This window comes from Anastrepha obliqua, chromosome 3 (genome assembly GCF_027943255.1).
Source record: "Anastrepha obliqua isolate idAnaObli1 chromosome 3, idAnaObli1_1.0, whole genome shotgun sequence".
Classification (NCBI taxonomy): Eukaryota; Metazoa; Arthropoda; class Insecta; order Diptera; family Tephritidae; genus Anastrepha; species Anastrepha obliqua.
In genome coordinates, this window is record NC_072894.1 from 105927114 (window position 1) to 105950559 (window position 23446).

Here is a 23446-nt window from a genome sequence, read left to right on the forward strand (position 1 = left end):
CTTCAGTCTTGGCGACTGTTTGGTCAATAGTCCAATTCGTCTGTAAGAAGCTGTATTAGTGACTTTGGGAGCCTCTTTAAATTCCGCGTTTTTGTTTTTACTAAGTGTTAGCAAAGGAAATGGTGGGACTCTGCAGGTGTCCAGTAAAGCGTTTGAATAAAAAGTAATAAAGAGGATTTGAAATTTTTAATTAATTTGGCGTCAGAGGTCAATTTACTTTGTGAGCTTTTGGGATAATAAAACTTGTAAGTGGATTAGAATATAAGACAAAACGGTGATAATTGTTGGTACAAGTACAAGTACGAGTCGATTTTGTGCGTGCATTTATTAAGAAGTATTTTATTATTTCATCGGGCAATGGCCCCTAGGCGAAAAGATCTGGGCAGGTTAGGAAATTAAAATTTTTTTCTTTGACCTTTTACTGAAGGTGTTTAGTCACCAGTAACAAGAATTTTATGACTAATTTTTGCTTTTACAGTTTGTAAATTTGCGATTCCCACCACTGACTTGATTTAAGTATTCGAAACTTTATCTGGATGCATTGTTTCTTTGTAGTGTAACCACTATAAGACTTCCAGATAAAAAACGGCTCGCCAAGTTTCTGGAAATCTTTTGACTCCTCGAGGAAATCCTTGCTTTCTCTTATAAAGAGGATTTTCTTTTCCTCACTCCACTCGTTTTCTGTAAAAGTGTTGGTAAACACCAGACACAACGTTGATTAGTGCAGCTTTAAAATGCAGGTAGATTTTATTGCTATTGTAATTTCCTATGGCAAATCAAATGCAGAAAGTGGCGGTGGATAGGTCAAACGCTCAGAAAACCACCAGAGAGCAACACGAGAATGGCACCGGATTGGAATCCGCAAGGTAGCAAAGGTCGCGGTAGGCCAAAGATTACTTGGAGAAAGTCGATGTTGCGCGAGCTAGCAGATGCCGACATCACATGGGACTGCGCAGAAACAGCAGCCCAGAACCATGTGTGATGGAAGAGTCTTGTCGAGGCCCTATGCTCCCGAGCCGAATGCACAAGGATATAAAAAAATTCACCTCAATCTTAATTATAAAGTTCTCAATGAAATGTTTGATGCTTGCCGACAAAACAGCTAAGTTAAAATATTCAGTGCCCCCACAGCGTAGTATCGATTCTTAAATTTAAAGAGCTAACATCGGCTTTGCTCAACCTTAAATATTTGTCGAAATCAAGTCGCCTTAGGAAGTCAAAAAAAAAAAAACACACACACAAAGAAATTCATGCGAAAAATTCACAAACAGCTAAAATTCCAATTATGAAATTCCGCACAAATAAAATTTTTCTTTACTGGAAATATTTTTCCATTACCATTTTCATTTACTTAATTCAGTTTCCTCGTAGCTTTTAAATGAAAATTTGTTCATGTTTGCGCTTACTTTTTGTACAGATTTTCTTTTCTTTTTTTTGCTAGTCTGAATTAAATTTTTCCCCCAATTTAATCAAATTTTATCAAATACTCATAGATGTTTGTCTGTGTACTCACCTTCAACTTTGGCCAATGCCAGCACCGAAATTGTCTGCAACGCCGGTATCGCCCAAGCGACCAAATGAAATAAATGCGATTTATTTTCGATCGCCTCATGACCCCATTTAAGGCCGGCGGCCAAAAACCAAGCGAACGCCAAACATGACCACCAAGCAAATGCGGCCATGCAACAAAAGTAGAGCGCCATAAATAAAACGGTACAAGCGGTGGTTTGACGATGGCCCTGGAGGTGAAAAAAAGGAAAGAATAAAGCAAAAACAGATCAATTACTGAAGTGATGAAAAATTATGCAAAAATAGACATTAATAAAAATATTGCCTAAAAAGTATTTGTTGCATTAATCATTTGAATTTTGATGAAATATTTTTAGTGGAGAGGAATACCAAGCGGAAAGTAATAGCATAATTGGTTAATGGAATGAAAATATTTATTTATGATTCAGAATGTGAGCCACATAATAAACTATAAGTAGATATAGGTGAAGTTATGTGGGAAATTTAATTAAATTCGCAACAAAACGAGAGAGAGAGATAGGCATTTTGTGAAAATCATTGCAATATTTTTCTGCTGTTTGGGATTTTTAATGCGGAAATAATGTTAATGATGAATATTAAAGTAGTAGAAAATGTAATAAAATAATGGAACTCTAATGCGCATATTTTGATAAATTTGTGGAAAATAATACAAATACAGCTGCTTATAAATTTCTAATACTAATAAGAAATTATATCTACTTAAATGAAAAAAATTCATTCTCATATATTTAATTTGTATTTCAGCTACTAATTTTGATATTCTGCAGATATTCTGAATTAGCGTGCAAGGCGGAGAATTTGCTGAAGGAATTTGGCTTCCAACCAATTCCCAACCTGAGGCAGGGAACACTTAGGTTAAATATAGCCTGATATAATGCATTTATTGGTTGTAGTGCCAGTCAATAAAACTGGTATTAACTACCACGAAAACATGTTGGAGGTCACACAAAATCTTTTAGGTCGTAGTGTCGGTCATTGGACGCACTACAGATATAAAATTATTATTATTATTACTCATTTCATTTAAATATTTTGATGAATTTTAAAAATTAACATAAATAGTTTATTGAATGAAATGCATAAAAAAATTATTAAAAATTAATAAGTTAAAGCAAAATTGAAATTTAAATCTTTTTGGGCCTTTTTAGAAATTTTGGAAACTTGGAAAGTGGAAAGTTTGAATATTGTAAATAAATTAAAATAATTAATATTAATTAAATCTAGTAAGAATCATTCGTTAAATTAAAGTTTTATTTTTATTATTTAAAAAAAGTAAACAGGGAAATTAATCATAGTTTAAACAAAAATGAGTTAAAAAATTATGCTATAAAAATAGTTGAAATCAAATTGGAATTTAGAAATTTAGTGAAATTTTTAAAAATTCACTAAAGATTTACCAATGTTGTGTTTAATTTTGTTTTATTATTTAAAGAAATATTTTATTATAAAAAATAATAATTAAAAAATTTTCTTACTTTACAAAAATGTATTAAAAATAAAAATAAACGTAGAGGAAAATCCGCATAAAAATTATAATCAAATTTTAATTTATAAAAAATATTAAGTTAAAAAAAAACTTAAAGTATTTTATAAAAATTTAAGTATGCATTTAGAGAAATTAATACAAAATTTGAAATATAAAATTAATTATAAAAAAAATTTTATTTTTTCTGAAATTTTTAAAAATTAACTAAAGATATACCAGTGTTGTGTTTAATTTTTTATTATTATAAAAAAAATGTTAATATACAAAAAATAATTAAAAAATGTATTTATATATATATACCCTTTTTGGGTATTTGGCCGAGCTCCTCCTCCTATTTGTGGTGTGCGTCTTGATGTTGTTCCACAAATGGAGCGACCTACAGTTTCAAGCCGACTCCGAACGGCAGATATTTTTATGAGGAGCTTTTGCGTGGCAGAAATACACTCGGAGGTTTGCCATTGCCTGCCCAGGGGCGACCGCTGTTAGAAAAATGTTTTTCTTAATTTTGGTGTTTCACCGAGATTCAAACCAACGTTCTCTCTGTGAATTGCAAATGGTAGTCACGCACCAACCCATTCGGCTACTGTTAAATTGAAAAATTAGCTTCAATAATATTAATTTCATTCAATTAACATTAAAATTTGGAATTCCTAAAAAGTTGATGCAGGGTTTAGTTGTTTTTAATTTCTTATTTTTCTCCAAACACAAATTAAATTAAATTATATAATATAAAAAGCCTATTTCAAAACCAAGTTTAACAAAAATAGTTGCTGGGAAAATTTTTTTAAAAAATAAGATTTTTATTTCACAATTTATGAGGCATCTGAGAAATACTCGTATTTCAATAATTTTTTAATTAAATTAAATTAGACTTGTAGCATACTTTCTGCTCAAATATGAACGAGATGTTATCAATAAAACTCGAGCTTGACTTGTTTACAGTAGCACAGAAAACAAACTATGTGACATATCACGCTGAAATTTGCCGTGTAAGCTTCTATATGGCAATACCTTCAAGTTGTTAAGATTTAATTTAAAGTTTTCTTATATGGCAATGCCCTAAAATTGTAATGACCACTAGATGTCTTTTTTCAAACTCTAAATTTGAATTTTCTAATAGGATTGATTTTGCCTATAAAACGCCTGCGCGCTTTTGGAAAGAACACATTCCGTTTGGTAATCGGCGTTTTCCGGCGTTTTTACTACAATAAAAAATACGAGAGATATATTTTACGAAAAAAAAACAACACAACGTTATAAGTTTTAAATAATAAAAGAAATACAACGTTACAAACTTGTAATTTAGAACTAAAATTTATTTAATTAGAATGAAACAATATTTTACTTCGAAATAATATAATAGAAAAAAGAAAATATATAATACAAAATATATAAATAAAAGTATTAAATCTGAAAGCAAATTAAATTAACAAAAAATTTTTTTCAAAAAAATTATTCCAAAAAATGTTTGTTAAAACAAATGTGGACGCATTATTTACATTTTAATGTCAAAAATAGATGAAATTAATTTAAATTTAAAATTCTTGTGCTACAAAATAGTTATAAAAAATAAAAAATACTTATGAGTAATAAAAAATAATGAAAAATAATTATGAATAATGCAAAATAATTATAAGTAAAAAAAAATAATTATGAATAATAAAAAATAATTATGAATAATAAAAGATATTAGTAAATAATAAAAAATAATTTTACATAAAAAAATATAATTTCAAATAATTATAAATAAAAAAAACGTAAGAATGATAAAAAATAATTATGAATAATACAAAATAACTACGAATACAAAAAAAAAAATTATAAGTAATAAAAAATCTAATAAATAATTTAAAAAATTCAAGAAAATTTAAGCGTTTAGGAAAATAAATGTAAAAATCGCTAGTGTATATCAAAATATAATGCTCAGAAAACTAACGCACTATTCTTTACTGTTATTTTAAATCTTTTATTCTTCCAATATTAAGCAATTACTACAAAAAAAAAATTATTAATACCTAAATATTTTCAAAGCATTAAATAATTTATTTCTTCAACAAAAAGCATCGCTCTTGACTCACCTGCGTGATAGTCGACATCATTTGCAGCCGCCCTAGACGCACTGGTGGCGGAAATGGTTCCCGACACGCCACCGAATCGCCCGCTCCCAAACCAGCTACGTACGCACAACCCACAACGAGATAACAAACGGCGAGAAAAACAATGGCACGTTCCGGATAACGAAAACGCGACGAGTCTATGAGAAAAGTCAGCACCTGTACGTGTGTTTGTGTGCGTGTGAGGGAGAAAGAGAAAAGATAGAAATATAAATGGTATTATTAGTATTACATTCATGTTTGCTCAAATAAATTAACAAAGCAGTAGAACTAATATATGTTCTTGCAGAGAGACAACTTAATTACACACCTAAATCAAATTTGTAAAATGAAATTGAAATGCACAATGAATTAAAAAAAACTAATGAAATGCAAAAACTGGCATCATATTATGGGATGGCTTCATTGCTAAGACTTACAAATATAGTGCGATGGCTCGAGAAAATAGTATACATAATCGCCTGGTGGCAAGCGTATTATCTTTCAACGGTTCACACATCTGCACCCCTCTCAGCTACCTTAGAACTAAGGAGGTTGCAAAATGATAGAAAATACCTTGATTATCTTTTAACGTCTTGAAGGTAGTGGAGGACTAAACAAGCACTTTTGTGAAGTAAAGTCGCTTCTAGGGGAACTCTGGAATAAATTCTGTGTCATTACTACTACTGGGGGATCCCAATGAACCTATCTCGATTCTGCATTCTTCCACACTCTCTTCTTTTCACAATATTTCACGAAACCGAGCATCACGAGTAGCCCATATCACACTAAAGACCACTTTTGATCTATCGCACATCAGCCAAGTTGAGCTAAGCCACAAATATTGGTGCTGGACAGTTTTTTTTTTGTTTTTTCCTTGTTCACTCCTCTCGGGTTGTTTTTCACCGTCCCACAAGATGTCAGCATCTGCTAGTTCGCACATCATCGACCTTCTTACAGTGTTTTTGGTCTATCGCGACCTCTGCTCCCTTGCGGGTTCCAGTCCAGTGCCATTCTCGATAGATACAAGTATAAGTTATGCTTTTCGACCTGAAAATCTATTGAGTACTCCTCTTTTCACTATACTTCAGCCAGACCCGACGCTTCCATTAACTTCTTTAGCCATACGGGAGGAAACATTTCGCTTCTATTCTCAAGAGGACGTCGCAATTTATTCTAGGAGTGGGTGCACTGATATCTTTGGTCATGTATCGCCGACCACATCCCGAATATGTGCTTCCCTCAGAGGGTGCATGATCCGTGAAGATACGTGTAAGTTAGCTCAGTTCATTCTGAGGAGGTCTATAAGTTGTTTGCGCCTTTTGAAGTTGCACCCTTCAAGAGAGCACCTTGATGAAAAAGTTCGCGGAACAACCGCCAGGTGACGCTCTAAGGCAACAGATTTGAATTCTGTGTTTTTGTTAGGTTGCTACATCTGTGATTATTATTCCTACTAAAATTTATCGCCATTGCTCGACATTAGTAAAAGTTACGCCATCTTGAGTAGGTCTACCTCTGCTCGTATTATCGATTTTGTGCAAATTTCTCTAACATCAACGCTTCAGAAGGGATCGTGAGTCCTTCGAGGATGACAAACATAGTGACGGGCAGTCGACAACGAAAACTGATTGTGAGTGAGTGGTGAGAAAAGTTGATCAATAACCTCAAATTAACCCTCAGAGTACTGATAGAGGACTTGAACAATGCTTGTGGATTCGGTCAAGTTAGTGTAGTTAATGATTTGGGATTGCGCCTTATTGCTGCAAAGTTGCTCCCCTTCATGCAAAACATGTATCGCATTAAACCGCCAAAGATATGATGTCCAAGGCTGAATCCGACCCAACATTCATCAAACGCATTACTTCAGGATACGAGACGTGGGTTCATGAGCACGACACGTAATCCAGACACCAGGTGAGGAGATGGAGAGCTCGTAATAAACCAATACCCAAAACAAATATAGTCGTTGTCAGTCAAAGAAGAAAGCGATGCTCACTTAAGGATACATAACAACCGTATTGTGCACCACCAATTTTTGCCAGAAATTCAGACAGTTAATAAAGACTATTATTTGGGCATGATGACAAGTTTATGTGAAGTAATACGCCAAAAACGAAAGAATCTATAGGAAAACCACTAGTGGATTTTGAACGGTGTCGCAACTATGCCCGAATTTTTGACCTATGACGAAACGAATACCATCCAACAGCCGTCGAATTCACCTGATATGGCTCCCTCCGATTTTTTTCTGTTTGATTGTGTCAAGAACCCACTTTGAGGAACGTCTTTTAACAGCAGAAAGAAAGTAATGGAAAAAACGAAAGACGACTCTAATGGCTATACCGAAAACAGAGTTTTAGAAATGCTTCGAGAGCTGCATCAAACAGTGGCAAAAGTGCGTTGCAGTTGATGGAAAGCATGATACTTTGACAGTGATTATATCACTGGCCTGGAGCCCGTTCTGCTACTCCAATCAAAGCCACGGTTAGTAAACGGGTTACTCTAACCCACAAGCGAGCTTAGCTGGCTGAGAAAGGCTGATAGAGGCTGCAGATGGGCAAAACTGATGTTACCTGTGTCCGATCGACTCTCGCGGTTCCTCCTGTCACTAAGCAGAAGGGATTGTAGGAGGCTGGTTGGACTGATGACAGGCCACTTTCTATGGGCGAATCACATGGAAAAGGTTCGCATCTCTGACAGTGCACTCTGCCCAGCATGTGGAGAGGAGGATGAGACGGCGGACTACTTTCCGTGCGTCTGCCCAGCTTTCGCTTGAATCAGCTTAAGGTCTTTAGCACTGATATGTTAAGAAGCGACTACCTTGGCTCTTTGGCATCATAAAATCTACTCAGATTTCTTCGGAGGTCAGGTAGACTTATGTAAAGAAAATTAAAAAAGGGAAGCCGAGTGCATTACAATGGACTTAATTGTGTCTGAAGACTTTTTGCTAGTCTGTTCCGACAAAAAAAACACGTTTGCGGAATAAACTTGAATTTAAATTTGCCAGCTACTTAAATTTTGAATTTTCCGAATATATTCCGGGAACTTTTTGATCAAGTTGGTATATATGAGTACCCAAGTATATGTCTTTCCCATTTTTTAATTAAGTTTGCAATTAAAATATCTCATTAAATATCAAATTACAAAGCATACCTCTTTACATTAAGGTGCAACTCCCAAAACACACAAGAAAGAACGATGCTGTTTTTCCAGCCAATCAGCGAATTTGCTTGATTTTATGACTTTCATGGAAAGATTTTCGCAAAAACAGGGGTTTTCTTGAGTTGTATCGCATTGAAAATATTTCCACAAATCAAGTTTTTAACGACAAAAAAAAAATTATATTCTACGATATCTTCTAACAAATGACCTTAGATGATGGAAGTGAATAGATTTAGCAGCTCTGCATCAAGGTTACAAAAAACTGCGTAAAAATAATGAAATTTATGCAATTTTGAACAACTGTTTGATGGGATTTTTAGGAAAAGTCGCAATGATGCAGCCTTTTCTAAGTCGATTTGTATTTTTTTAATTTTTAATACAGACAGTCAAAATGCACATTTTTCTATCAACTTAGGTGATTTTCTAAAAAAAGAAGCTATACAAATGTGTGTTATTAAAAACAACTTTTATTTTTAGAGGCATTCGCAAAACAATCCAGCTGACGAAAAATTATGTGTTGAAAGTTCTAAAATGCAGTTGAGAGTTAATTATGCGGTTAGAAAACTAGCATTTTTTGTTCGTTTTTTGTTTTTTGTTTTGGTTTACTTTTCGGCGAGTCACCTTAATGCATTAGGTCAGTGAAGCTCTCCGCCAACGTTTCCACATTATCGATATTGCCATGCGGTTCAACCGAGGACATCGCACCTATCTTCCTGGCAATACACATCTCTTATGCAATAACAAATAGTCGTAATACATAAAAGCAAATGCAACGAGGGATAAGTAAGTGCAAACATACAAAAAGTAAGTAACCAGAAGCCAAGCTGCAAGCAGGAGCCTTAGCAAACAGCAGTGCATTTCTATTTAGTCAACGTTGTCGGAGTTGTCATTCATAGTCATTTCACTGATTGGTGACGGAGTTGACATTTGTTGGATGTAACGGTGATGCTGAGGCTAAAGCTTCATATGCGGATAATGTTTGTATGTAAGTTTGTTTTTGTGCTTAGCGTTTGAATAGTTTCCATTGCTGCTGCTGCTGGAGTTCATGCAACGCGATAATGTTATCATCATAATTGTCAAGGCGCCGCGATAATGATGTTGTTGCACCCAGCTTAGCAGCTTAGCTGTGACCAAAATGCTTATGCTGTTGCCAACAACATTGCCGACGCTATGGTGTCGCCAGCATTATCTCTTGCTTGCTACTAGCGACAATTGCACGTCAACAGCAACAGCATTAGGAAACCACATTACCACAGCAGTAGCTTTACGCTGTTTTATCTGTCGTTGATAACACCAAACACTCCCCGCTGCTGTTTCTACTACTCTTTTGAGCCTGAATGCCAAGCCGTGACGTGGGGATAGCATTTCAGTTGATGACTTTTCTTAATTACAAACTTAACCTCACTTTTTAGCGTGTGTGTCGTTTTGTTAATTGTTTAGACTGCTAGGTACGAGGGGCATTTGATATGCTCACATAATTGAAGGGAGCTGGCGTCAGGAGGTAAGTTGAGGTTGGTAGGTGAAATGGTTGAAGTACCACTCTGGCACTCCCCAAGTAGCACTAAAGCGCCGTTACGATGCCATTATAAGACCTCCATCAGGTAGATATCTACACCCAGCCAGAGCTGTTGATGTAATGGAGAAGATTGATGGGATTTAGGTTAGCGCAGTGCCACAGCCAGTTGAGAAAACAAGCACTCAGTGACATTAATCGTCTAGCTGCCAAACCCGGACAATTACAGAGAAAATACTGAATAGTCTCCTGTCTCTGAAAGGTCCCCACAGCTTCTGCAATAGGGATTAAATGGTACACCCAGCTTTCCCGCATGTGTGCCGATCGTCCAATGACCCGAGCTTGGAAATTGAATGGCGTGAAATACCCAGGACATTCTGAGTTCTCCGTCTTTTGTACTGGGACCACAGGGCTTTCGAAATAGCAGATTAATGAAATGGAGCTCCATCTTTGCTGAGCTTTCCTGAGAAATAAGTTTTGCAATTGACCTTGAACAACAGTCAAGTGGATGCCGCTGATCGTGTAGGAGGTCTTTGAGACTATGTATGCCTATGAAGTATGCCTCACAAAATTTCAGAGCTAATCCAAATCAGAGTTAAATCATGGCCATAGAAAGGCCATAGAAAGGCCAAGGCTCTTTGAGAGAAGCGGCCGAAATGCTAAGTTCTAGAAATTTTGAAACATTGGTATCTAAATCTCCGATCTCCCACTTTCAACGGGAACCTTTCGACATTCATTTAAAGCTAGGTCTAAATCATTATCGAGCATGGCCTACCCTCGGACTTGGTTACTGCGAAAAAGGTCCACAAAGTGATCACCGGGCTAAGGTACACGAAGTGTCAGAGACAGGGACTAAGAACGTTGTACGGAAAGACAATCAAAATTTGTTTTGTGTGCCCATGAAGCTGACATCACAAATGGAGGAACCTACAGTTATATTAGAGAACGTAGGTTCGAATCTCGGTGAAACACCAAAATTAAGAAAACAAATTTTTTAATAGCGGTCGCCCCTCGGCAGGCATTGGCAAACCTCCGAGTGTATTTCTGCCATGAAAAAGGTTGTACAAAAGTTAAAAAAAAATATCAAAAAATGTTCGTCAAAATTTCGAACTTTTTAATCAGAATCAAAAATGCGCTGCTTTTTATTTTTTTTTTCGTAGTTTTTTTTTTTTTTTTTATTTATTATTTTTTTATTGCGTTGTCCGGAAAGAAATTGCCGATTTTTTAAAAGAAAGTAAATACATTTTTATTAAACCTTAGAATGAACTTTAATCAATTATATATTTTCCATTTTGTTCGATAACCTTTTTCCATCTTTCTGGAAAATTCATTATTCCGCGAATTTTATCATTATTCAGAGAACTTCTGACCTTTATTTGGAAAAAATTAAACCAAGTGCGATTTTATAGCCTCGTCATTGCCGAAGGTTGTACCATTTAAGGGGTTCTGCAAAGACCGAAACAAACGGTGCAAGATCAGGGCTATATGGTGGATGCATCAGAAGTTCCCAGCCAAGCTCTCCCAGTTTTTGGCGAGTGACCAAAGATGTGTGCGGCCTAGCGTTGTCCTGATGAAATATGACACCTTTACGATTGATTAATTCTGGTCGCTTCTCGTTGATGGTTGTATTAAATTTCAATTCCGAATTAATCGTTTGGTTCCTCAAAATATACCACACCCTTCCAGTCCCACCAAACTGACAGCATAATCTTCTTTTCGTGAATATCAGTCTTCGAAGTGATTTGTGGCGCTTCATCATGCTTCGACAATCATCGTTTTCGATTGACGTTATTGTAAACAATCCGTTTTTCATCACCAGTGATAATCTGTTTCAAAAACGGATCGACTTCATTGCATTTAAGATGCATATCAAAAGCGTTGATTCGGTTTATTAAATGAATTTCTTTCAATTCTTGTGGTACCCAAATATCAAGCTTTTTTACCAGTCCAAGACCTTTATATGCTCATGAAGAGTTGATTTTGGTATATTTAACTTCTCTCCAATCTCACGCAAAGTTACATGACAATCCAAATCGATTAAAGCCTTGGTGACATCTTTATCGACATCACTTGGCCGACCTGAACGTGGCTCATCTTTAAGTGAAAAATCTCCAGGACGGAATTTTATAATTTGCCACTGCCTTTCTTTTAAGGCTTTATCGCCATACAAATCACGCAACTTTTTAGCAACCTTCTCTGCGCTTTTTCCTTTATGGAAATAATAAAGTAAAATATGACGGAAATGCTCTTTTGTGGGCTCCATATCAAATTGACGGCAAACAAACAAATATAAACAAAATTACGCGCACTTTTTTTTAAGGAAAGCTTAAAGTGACAGCTAATAACTGTCAAAAGAAAAAATTAAAATAAATAGTCAGAAGCTGTTCAAAATAATTATCAATGCCGTCTATATGTAAATCGACAATTACTTTCCGGACAACCCAATAGTAAAAAAAAATGCATTTAATATTATGTTTTTCCCGTGTTATTCTAAAATTTAATAAGTTACGAAACCGCATCAAAACATTTGCCACACTCTAACTAAAAACCGCGGAATTGGGATGAAAAGTTCATGAAATGAATATATTTTTTGTATTCAGTTTGAGACTGTGAACTTCTTTTTCGTTAGAAAATGCGCTATGCTCTTATAAAAAACCAAAAAAAAAAAACAAAAACACATTGAAGAAAAGAAAGAAAATTTATCAAAAATGGTCAAAATGTTGATGTTCCATCATTTGTCGCGGGCTGAACAAACATACATCACTGTTATACTCTTCCCCATGTCCCATGTCCCATGTCTCATAGAGCTATGCCAAGCCAATACTCACAAGAGGGGCGTTAGTTAGCCACGCTTTACATGTCTGGGGAAAGTGGGATGATTTGTATAATATTGTGAAAGCTGAAATGATGGAGTGACTGACTATTCATCAACCAAAGCAGCAGCAGCATCGGAAAAAGCACCAGCCACAGCCTCACTAACGAAGTGAAGTCATCAAACAAAGCTTTTGTTTGTGAGTTATGCGGTCTGTATTGTGTGACTGACAGAACAGACAGCCACACTAAAAGTATTACATACATACATACATACATATTTCAAAGGAAATGACATCGTTAGCGGTATGCGTGCGCAAAGCTTGTTAGTTGTTGTTCATTTTTCAATTTGCTAGTTTGACAACACATTTGACTTTTGCAAGTGCTGTTCGGACATAAGAACATATTTGAGTACGTACGGCATAGCCAAGCAGGCGAATATGGTGAAACACAGACAAGGATTAATGATGTGGCTTGTAGAAGGTTAGCTGAAGCAATCCAAGCATAACATTTTAGTTTGAAGAAGTTTGAGTATACCACTTGAGGTTTTATTTTTTATTATATTTTGTTGTTGCTTTATTGTATTTTTGCCCAAGTTGTCATGGTTGACATTTTGCTAATTTGACAATTGATATGTTAGAATATTTTTGGTGACAACGTAGGTGCACTAATTAAGCGATTTCTTTTTTGCTTCGTCATTTTTTCCATGCGCCTTTGCCAATTTTCGCTAATAAATTGACAGCTGCCAAAGTAGTATCTACTTCTGACAGCCATCATTTTTCATTTGACAGTAGGCCACAATTCACAATCACTTTATGTAAATTAATGCTTAAATGTGTGAATGTACAGTTGCGCTGAGAAAAATAGCACAGCGATTCAATGGGTTTTTACCTAAAAATCTTCCAGGCAGATATGCGTGCCATCGAAAGATGTGTGAGGGAATGTCGCCGTAGGAAACTGGAAAAAGGGCTCTTTACATATTTTCGGATAGTTAGGCGGCTTTGAAAGCCCTTCTAGCAACTGCAATCTGCACCATCTTAACACGTTAGGGAACTGCCTCAGCCTACCGCACTGTATCAGGCGCAGCAATTTTTGTGATCAGCGAGCAAGTGCCCGTCCACCTCATAGTCTGGGAACGAATGGATGCGTGGGACTCCAAGAATAAACACGTCACCAGTAGCTTCTCAGCACAGAGATGCTAAACATGCTGCGGTGGCAAAGCCGATGGGTTACTGTACTGACTGGCAGATGGACGGCGAAGCTTATTTCATCAATTGATAAATGGGTCCAAAGGAACTTCGGAAAAATGAACTACTTCTTAACTCAGTTCCTCTCGGGCCACGGATACTTCCGGAGATATCTACACCGCATGGGCAAGGTAACCGATTCCAAGTGCATAAACTGTGAAGCGCTGAGCGATGACGCGAAACACACGTTTTTTAGTTGTAACAGATGGCTCGCGGAAAGAAATGCTCTGAGGAAGCAGAATGGCGACATCGCGCCGAGAAACATAATCAGTAAAATACTCGCACGCGAGGACAGCTGGAACGCGGTAAAGAAATATATCGACAACGTACTACAAAAAAAAAAATACCAGTCTAACGGTTAGACTTGATTGAAGTGAAACCTTCCGTAAAACAAACTGAGAGAGAATAAGACGAAAGCAGCATTAGGAGCGGGATAATTATAGGTTCATTATAATATTGCTATAAAGTTCATATTTTATTTTCTTCATTTTATCATTTATTCATCCTCAATGTTTTCAATTTCAACAAATGTACGAGTGGCTTATGATAGATAAAATATGATACAAATGCTTTGGTTTCGATGTTGTCAAAAAAAATACCCAAACGGACCGAAGAAACAGACTTACAAATTTCTTCCATTTTCGTCTACTTGTATTCATATAAAAATTTATGTCTCTTCCCACCAAAGCTAAATGTTTTAGTATATTTCTGCTTGTATTTATTCAAGGCCGAAATCCCGGCCGTACTGTAATACCGGGTCAACCCGTGGCAGAGGTGGAGTAAGCCCCTAAAACACTCCGCCCATTTCCAAAAATCAGTTTAACATTTGTTGTCCTCCGATGGAGGATCTATCAGATGTTAAGCTGATAAACACACTACCTAGTCAATACATTTTAAATAATAAACCTAATAAACCTTTTGAGAATTACACGCTCACAAAAAAAAAATTAATGTACGAAATATTTATACCGATTCACTTAAACTGACTTTCAGTATCTAAACCAAAAATAGAAAAGCCAAAAAACTGTTTTCAATAAATAATCAGAAATGTCCTACAATGCAAATTTCAAAAAAAAAAAAAAATTTTATTTCTTGTGATTCGAACCAAGAATTTTGGATCGGAAGCTCACATTGCTAGCCGCTCGGCTATCGCGCCGTATTGTCGGTGCTGGCCTAAAAGTTATTTAATTCGTCGCTACGTTTATATGATGTAATTCGTTTCACTTTTTCCCAAATCACTCCCAACGATTCTAAAGAAGTTTTCACTTCAAAAATTAATGTACGAAATATTTATACCGATTCACTTAAACTGACTTTCAGTATCTAAACCAAAAAACTGTTTTCAATAAATAATCAGAAATGTCCTACCATGCAAATTTCAAAAAAAAAAATTTATTTCTTGTGATTCGAACCAAGAATTTTGGATCGGAAGCTCACATTGCTAGCCGCTCGGCTATCGCGCCATACTGTCTGTCGGTGTTGGCCTAAAAGTTATTTAGTTCGTCGCTACGTTTATATGTAATTCGTTTCACTTTTCCCCAAATCACTCCCAACGATTCTAAAGAAGTTTTACTTCTAAAATTAATGTACGAAATATTTATACCGATTCACTTAAACTGACTTTCAGTATCTAAACCAAAAAACTGTTTTCAATAAATAATCAGAAATGTCCTACAATGCAAATTTCAAAAAAAAAAATTCCATTTTCGTCTACATGTATTCATATAAAAATTTATGGCTCTTCCCACCAAAGATAAATGTATTAGTATATTTTTTCTTGTATTTATTCAAAGCCGAAATCCCGGCGGTACTGTAATACCGGGTCAACCCGTGGCAGAGAAGGAGCAAGCCCCTAAAACACTCCGCCCATTTCCAAAAATCAGTTTAACATTTGTTGTCCTCCGATGGAAGATCTATCAGATGTTAACCTGATAACCACACTACCTAGTCAATACATTTTAAATAATAAACCTAATAAAACTCTTGAGAATTACACGCTCACAAAAATTATTTATATCAACATATAATATAACGCTTCGTAACTAAATAACTTTTAGGCTAGCGACAACAGCATGGCGCGGTAGCCGAGCGACTAGCAATGTGAACTTCCGATCCAAAATCCTTGGTTCGAATCACAAGAAAAAATAAAAGTTATTTTTATTTAGTTCGTCGCTACTTTTATATCAACATATAATATAACGCTTCGTAGCCAAGTTGGTCGCTTTTTTCGTTTCACTTTTCCTCAAATCACTCCCAACGATTCTAAAGAAGTTTTCACTTCAAAAAAGATTGACCTCGACACAGTGCAACAAGGCGAATCCGCGCAGATGGAGATACAAGAAGACGAGCCTATAGCATGAAAGCTAGCTACAAATATGGTGGGCCCAAACGTGCGTGAATAGAATTGGTCCTTTATGAATGCCGCTCTGGGCCCTCCCGAAGTAGTGCAGAAAGCAGGCCCGAGAAGGGTGTCTCCCCAGAAGGAGAGGAGGGGTCGTTTTAGCCTTTCTGTGAACTTACAAAAGGCCACATTAACAAATTTCTCAGAAAGTGGGAGAAGAAAAAATTCATTGAATAGTGGGGAAATTCCATCGGTCAGCAACAAGCGGAACAATTCCTAACTACGGATAGGGGAATTTCTGATAAGCTACTTTCGCCCAGCAGAGTAGACTTAAGACTTTAGACTGGTTATCTTACAGACCACTGTAGCCTGAGATATCACTTAAATAAAATTGGTCTCTCATCTGTCGCTTCTGTTAAATGGACATTAAAAATTCAGAGCGCATTTTTGAGAATTTCACGCACTAGGCGGAAAAAGGCTACACCATCTTATCGTGCATTCATATACATAAATTATGGAACAATAAACCCCAGAATGGGCTAAAATGTTTAAAACGCCTTAAACTATAGGGTACCTTAGCAGGATTTGCACAATATATTATAACTCTTTTGGTCGCAGTAGTCTTTTAATAATAATAATAGAGGTTGAAGGTCTGAAAAGCACAATTTTTGGAATGATTTGTAGCTTTATGGGCTCCCAGTTCGGATTAAAACTCCGTTTGGACGTACCGCCTTTTTCCGAAAATAATACTTCCACCTAAAATAAGCCCTATCGTGATTTTCGGAACTTTTTGTAAAGTTAAAAATGTGGCAAAAAGAATTCGTTAAAGTTAAAATAATATGACAAAAAGAATTCGTTAAAAATGAGAATAAAACGAAGGGGCTATTCCGCTGAGTACAAAAAGGGAATCATCGGAAGACTCCAGGGGTGTAAATCACGTAGTATTCTGTCGGATCAGGTCGGCAGCCATTATTTTCTGAGTTAGACAATTGCACCTGGGAATGGATTGCAGGCAGCAGAGCAATGGCTTTGGTTGTGCTCAGCGCTGATATTCAAAAATTTGCCCTTGAAACAGCAATTGAATTTGATATATCCACAGAAGAATTCAAAGCATCGTCACACTGGTTGGACAACTTCCTTAAACGATATGAATTGTTTCTAACAGAGATCAACAACATTGTTTAAGCTGGAAGACAATGAATTTGTTAAATGTGCACTTGCGTTTAAGCTTTTTGTTGACGGCATCGATTGAAATACCAACTCTGATTCCTATAGATGAGACCGCGCTATTCCTAGGCCAAGGAGCTCAAACGACAGTGGTGAACAAGGCTTCTTCAATTCAATTTACGTTCCTTCTACTATCGTAGCACGTGATGCCTCTATTTTGGCGATTGGTCTAGATGGCAAGGAAGTATCGCCATTTTTAATCACTAAGATAAAAAAAGACCAGATTCAACGTGTTTCAGTATGCCATTAAAAGTGAAAAGACCTGGTGCACCCAAGCAGTTATAGGAAAGAGGGTTGATTTTATACTGTCACCACTGTTGATGGGTCAGAATAGAGGTTTACTAGTTTGGGATTCAGCCAGTACTCGCCGCGCTAAAGACATGGAAAACTTTCATGCTGAGAGGAAGATTGATCTAATAATGATTCCGGCAAGAATGGCTGGAATAACAAGCCATTCAAGGATCAATTGCGGATAGAAATCAATGAATATATTGGAAACAGAATGGTGAAAATCATCAAGGTAATTTTGTAAAACCGGCCTTACAAGAAGTTGTGAATTGGGTTAAAAATTCATGGAACATAATAACTGATAGAGATGTTTTCAATGCACTACAAACAGGCTACTTAGTTAGACAAGAAGTATTCATTTAACGATAGCTATATGGCAAGACATGAGAGATTCGGATCAATGATTAAACAGGAAATGGATTTGGAAAAAAATCAGAATATAATTCAGAATTTTATTTATGACAATGTTCCAGAAGCAGATGGCATGACTCTAATTGAATAAATTTAAATTGCGGTATTCTGTGTAAAATAAATATTAAATATAATTATAATAAATATACTTTTATTTTTACCCTCCCTCAAAAATAAACCCTAGCGCGTATTTTGGACCAAAAAAGAAAGTAAGACAGTGTCTTGTTTTCGAAAAAAGACCGTAGTTAAAAAATTAAAAATTTCGCCTTTTTCTTAGTAACTTGTTTAATATATACTTTTCTTAGAGAAAAAAATAATGCCAACAAAATACTCGTATTTCTCTGCCCACAAATATGCGATGGCTTATCTCCATCTGGCTAAATGGTGTACAAATTCACGCCTCATACTTCAAAAGCATCGAAAGGTGCATAGTAAATTGAAATGGATAAAAGAGGTGAGTGTAACGTTTCTATAGTCTGTTGCTTTGTTTGCCTTCCTGCATGGCACTTTTTTTTCTTTTTATTTCACTTTTTTTATTCTTTACCTCCAGCGCGCCAACTCATTTGTTCTTTTGCAGCCAATATGACAATTAACTTTAATTTATATGCCGGCACGACTGTGGACACACTTACGTATTTGTGTATTCCGATATAGGGTGTTTTTTTAGATGCATGAGAACTAACGATATCGATAACTATGGTTTGGCAGCTGAGAAGGGCAAACTGCGTTAACATTTTTGATCAGTAAATTTAGGCGACTCATCATGAAATGTATAACGCTTCCAAAATGTGGAAATTGATGTGTGAAGTTCATAGAGAGAAGTGTTGAAGAAGGCGCAAAATGTCGATTCGTCAGCATTCGCAATTTGTTGGCCTTTGTCCGTGAACTAAGTGGAAAGTTGTACGTAAAAGGATCTTGGCTTTAGTGCTTATATGTACAATACAGCTCGTGCCAGAATTGAAGTCAAATGACCATCGTTTGCGTCGCATTTTTGCTGATTGGACTCATTTAAATTTATTGGAACAAGTAGTCAAAAATTTGACTGATAAAATGGAGCATGTAACTCGTAGCCGCGGCGGACATATTCGCCTTATGCAATATTTAAAAAATAATCGCCATGAAATTATCTGCCAGACAATATTAAAAAAAAAAATTATTCAAGTACATTTATGTTTTGTATTATCATTCTAGGTTCTCGCGCTCTTAAAGCAACACCCGATATATACATATGTATGTATGTACATATATCGCGCGGGCGTTACCGCCATTAGTATAATCTACTACAATCGACTCCACTCAAACAATGGCAAGCATTTTGTTTTCGAACAAAAATTATTCTTTATTTAAAATATTACAGAATTCGCCCATTTAATACCCCCCTACTACCAGTAGACTACAGTGGCAGCCCGATTGCTGATTGTTTGAAAATTAACGTTTGGCTGCCGCATAATTTCACAATTTTTCAAATGCTCCACCAACGCAGCACCATCGACAAATTCTCGCACATTTGTTCCACACAAATCTTAAAAAACTTCTTTTCGTTTTTTACGATCCCAAGCGTAAATGGAAATTGAAACGACAAAACAATGCAGCAAACTGTTATGCCACAGCTTGTGGCGTGTATAGAATAACAAATTGATTCCTTTGTAAGCAACTCTTTGGCAATGATGAAAATCGACAGAGCAACAACGGCAGTAAGTTGTGTGCGGCAATACCTAAGAGGCGATAGAAGAATGAACTGCTCACACAAATACTCGTACAAGTATGTAATGCGGCGCGTAATGGAAGAAGTCAAAGTCTACACGTTTGGGGGCCCCACTACACTACCACTGCTGATGGAGCAGCTACATTTGGCATAAATAAACAATTTAATTTGTAAGTTTCAACAAAAAAGCGCTTAGGTAAGCGTTTGCCACACGGCTTTGGTGGAAAGCGGGAGGCGGCATGAACAACAATGGGAACGCTGCATAAGTGAGCAAACGAACCCATGAAGACTGACTAAAACATCAGCTGACTTCGGGACAAGCGGCAAAGGATTGTGAAGAAAAATGGTGAATGCGGAAGGGAAAGGTGAAAATAAAAGGCATTAAAAAGCAGAAAAAAATATCTATAAATTGAATACCGCAAGCGAGGAACAAATCAAAAAGTAATAAAAAGAAAAAATTCCAGTTATTTTCTTAAGCTGCCAAAAATGCAAATTATATTATTTTAATGTTATTCATTCACCTAAAAGCCGGTGGTAAGCTATAATTTTACAAATTATCTCGACACAAGTCGCTTTTAAGGTGTGTACTGCTGGCACTCATCAATCTGGGTTTTTTTATTTTGTGTTTTTGGACTAACTCTTGCATTGAATTTATATATGAAAAGCTTTGGCTTTGTTTGTTGGTTGTCAGTGGAAATTTAGTCACTTTAAAATGCTGTAAATTATAGGATTGGAGATTTTCCAAGCGGAAAGCCGTCACTATGATTTTAGAGTGTAGGCTGATATTTCCGTGAACCGTTCTTTTAGGGAGTGTTAAATTTGTATTTTTTAATAATAGAGTATTAGTCAAACGGGGTGTGTTAATTTGATGCGGAAGTTATTAGCAGATAGGATTTAGCGATAGAAATGCTAAATATTTTATGTATTGCGAGTATTTATGTGAATGTTAGGTGTAAGTACAAACATTTTGTTTCTATTATTCTTTTCATACTCGACACATTGAATAGGGCAGGAAATATATCCACACACCCATATGCAAATATATAGAAATATAGCAAATTTCTTCGATAGCGCATTACTTAAAAACTGTTGCCCAGTCTATAAATGATAGATGGCCTGTTTGCATAAAAAAATTAATTTATTAATACACAGGCATTAGTATTACAGTATGGACATCAAGGCAAAGTATTCAAGAAAAATCTATTCCAAAAATATTTTTTTACAGCGTTGCCACCTGAATTCGATTGCAAAAATAGCAACGTATCGCAATTTCATATGTATATGTATTTAGCTGTAGCCATCGAATGAAAACTTTAATAAAAAAAAAATATTTTATTTGGTGTTGCCACATAATTTTTACTAGAGAATAACCACTTATGACACATTTTGTTTGAATAATAACCAACCACAAAACTACTGCCCCGTTAATAGATGGCGGATGGTTTTTGCGCAACACTAAATTTAAGACGGTGTTGCCACCTGTTTGTATACAAAAAGGTAATTTGTTAATACACTGACATTAGTATTACAGCTTGGACATAGAGGCAAGTTTTTTAAGAAAAAACTGGTCCAAAAATATTTTTTTATAGCGTTGCCAGCTAAATATGAATGCAAAAATAGCAAATTATCGCAATGCCATCGAATGAAAGCTTTAGTAAAAAAATATTTTTATATTGTGTAGCCACATAATTTTTGTCGGAGAATAGCAAATTACACTAGTCTACAAGGAAAAGTATCCGAAATAATTTAAACTAATATCTGCTTCTCTGTCCATGCAAAATTCGGATTGATAACTAAAATTAATTTATTAGTTTGAGTTTTTACGATAATCGTATCTTTCGTGTTTAATGGAACTAGGCCGACAAAATTTAACCAACATTCAGACCCAGAAACCAGCCTATATATTTCCGAAGGTTTATGATGCGCTGAATCCAAATCTGGCCTCAGAATTGCTCTATCGGCTCTGGTTTTCGAGATATCCTAACCTAAAAGTGCAAAAAATACAAAAAAAACATGAAAATTACAAAATGCGATATCTCTGCGAAAAAAAATGATATTTGAGCAAACAAAACGCCATTTGAAAAAAGAAGGATTGTATTTAAAGATGCCATCCTTTAATTTTGGTGAAAGAAAACATCTGCAAGGCTACATAACCTCAAATATGGGCAAAAATGGGGTTTTTTGCACTTTTAGGTTAGGATATCTCGAAAACCAGAGCTGATAGAGCAATTCTGAGGCCAGATTTGGATTCAGCGCATCATAAACCTTCGGAAATATATAGTCTGGTTTCTGGGTCTGAATGTTGGTTAAATTTTGTCGGCCATTTCGTTTAAATAAGAAAAAGGTGAAAGGAGTTTAAAAAAGATTAAATAAAAAAAAAATTGAGCTGGTGTAGCCACTTATTTTTTTTTTTATAAATTCAAGAGTGTATTGCAAAAACGGAACAAAAACAAACAAATATATAAAAAAAGAATCAGGTGCAAAGTTTTTAAAGAAGTTTTAATAAAAAAAAAATGTTTTTACCTAGTCTTAAAAGAAATAGTTTTACCTGGTGTGGCCAAGTATTTTTGTTTATAAATCAGAAAGTGTATTACAATAATATAATAAAAAAAAAATTACGGATAACACTTTCAAGGTGTTTAAAGAAGCTTTATTAAGAATATATATTTATAGCAGGTGATGCTACTTATTTTTGTTGTTTTTATAAATAAAAAAAATTAAATATTAATTAAAAAATTTGTTTACATATATGAATACAGCGGTAACATAGCTTTAGTAATATAATAATTAATAATAATAGTAATATTTTAAAACAGCCTTGCCATCTAATTTTAAAGAAAACAATTAAATTTAAATTAATAACGAAATTTAATTATAGGTTGGAATATGGATGACGAGTTCAAATAAAATGTGTTAAAAAAATTAAAACAACGCTTTAATTAAAATTATAGTTGGTGCTGCCACCTGAATTTTATTACAAAAAAAAAGAACTGGTTGCCAGTCTTAACTAAATATTAAGATGTGAATATCAAATTGAAGCTTTAACAAAAAAAAATTTATCTGGCGCAGACACATTTCATTTGAATACTTAAAGATAGATATCAGGTGAAAAGTGTTTAAAAAAGCTTTAATAAAAAAATTGGCTGATGTTTCCACTTATTTTTTGTTTTTTTTTTGGAAATAAAAAAATGTACTACCAAATTAAAAAAAATATAATATTTAAAGAAGCTTTAATAAAAAACATATTTTTAATTGGTGTTGCCACATCGCTTTTAGTGAAAAATAGCAGCTCAAAACACATTTCATTTGAATACTTAAAGACAGATATCAGGTCAAAAGTGTTTAAAAAAGCTTTAATAAACAAAAATTGGCTGGTGTTGCCACTTCTTTTTTGGAAATGAAAATATATAAAAAAATAAAAAAAAATGTATTTAACGAAGCTTTAATAAAACATATTTTTAATTGGTGTTGCCACTTACTTTTTTTTTTTTGTAAATGAAAAAAGTAATCTCAAAAATATAATAAAAAATTAGTATTTAATGAAGCTTTAATAAAAAAATATTTTTAGTTGGTTGCCATTTATTTTTTTTGTGTAAATAAAAAAATTCTTA

The 23446-nt window shown here is 35.0% G+C and overlaps 1 protein-coding gene and 2 pseudogenes across 1 annotated transcript in view; all 3 read right to left on the reverse strand.

The window, feature by feature from the left end:
- Positions 1–1487: 1487 nt before the first annotated feature.
- Positions 1488–23446, reverse strand: part of LOC129242141 (frizzled) — a 121272-nt gene continuing 99313 nt past the window's right edge. Inside the window, exons 3-4 of the mRNA XM_054878702.1 lie at positions 5116–5310; positions 1488–1739 (exon numbers count right to left, since the gene is read on the reverse strand). Of these exons, the coding sequence (XP_054734677.1) occupies positions 1488–1739; positions 5116–5310 (447 nt within the window). The remainder of the gene's footprint in view (positions 1740–5115; positions 5311–23446) is intronic.
- LOC129243252 (U2 spliceosomal RNA) lies at positions 14582–14765 on the reverse strand (annotated as a pseudogene).
- On the reverse strand, positions 15647–15830 carry LOC129243246 (U2 spliceosomal RNA; annotated as a pseudogene).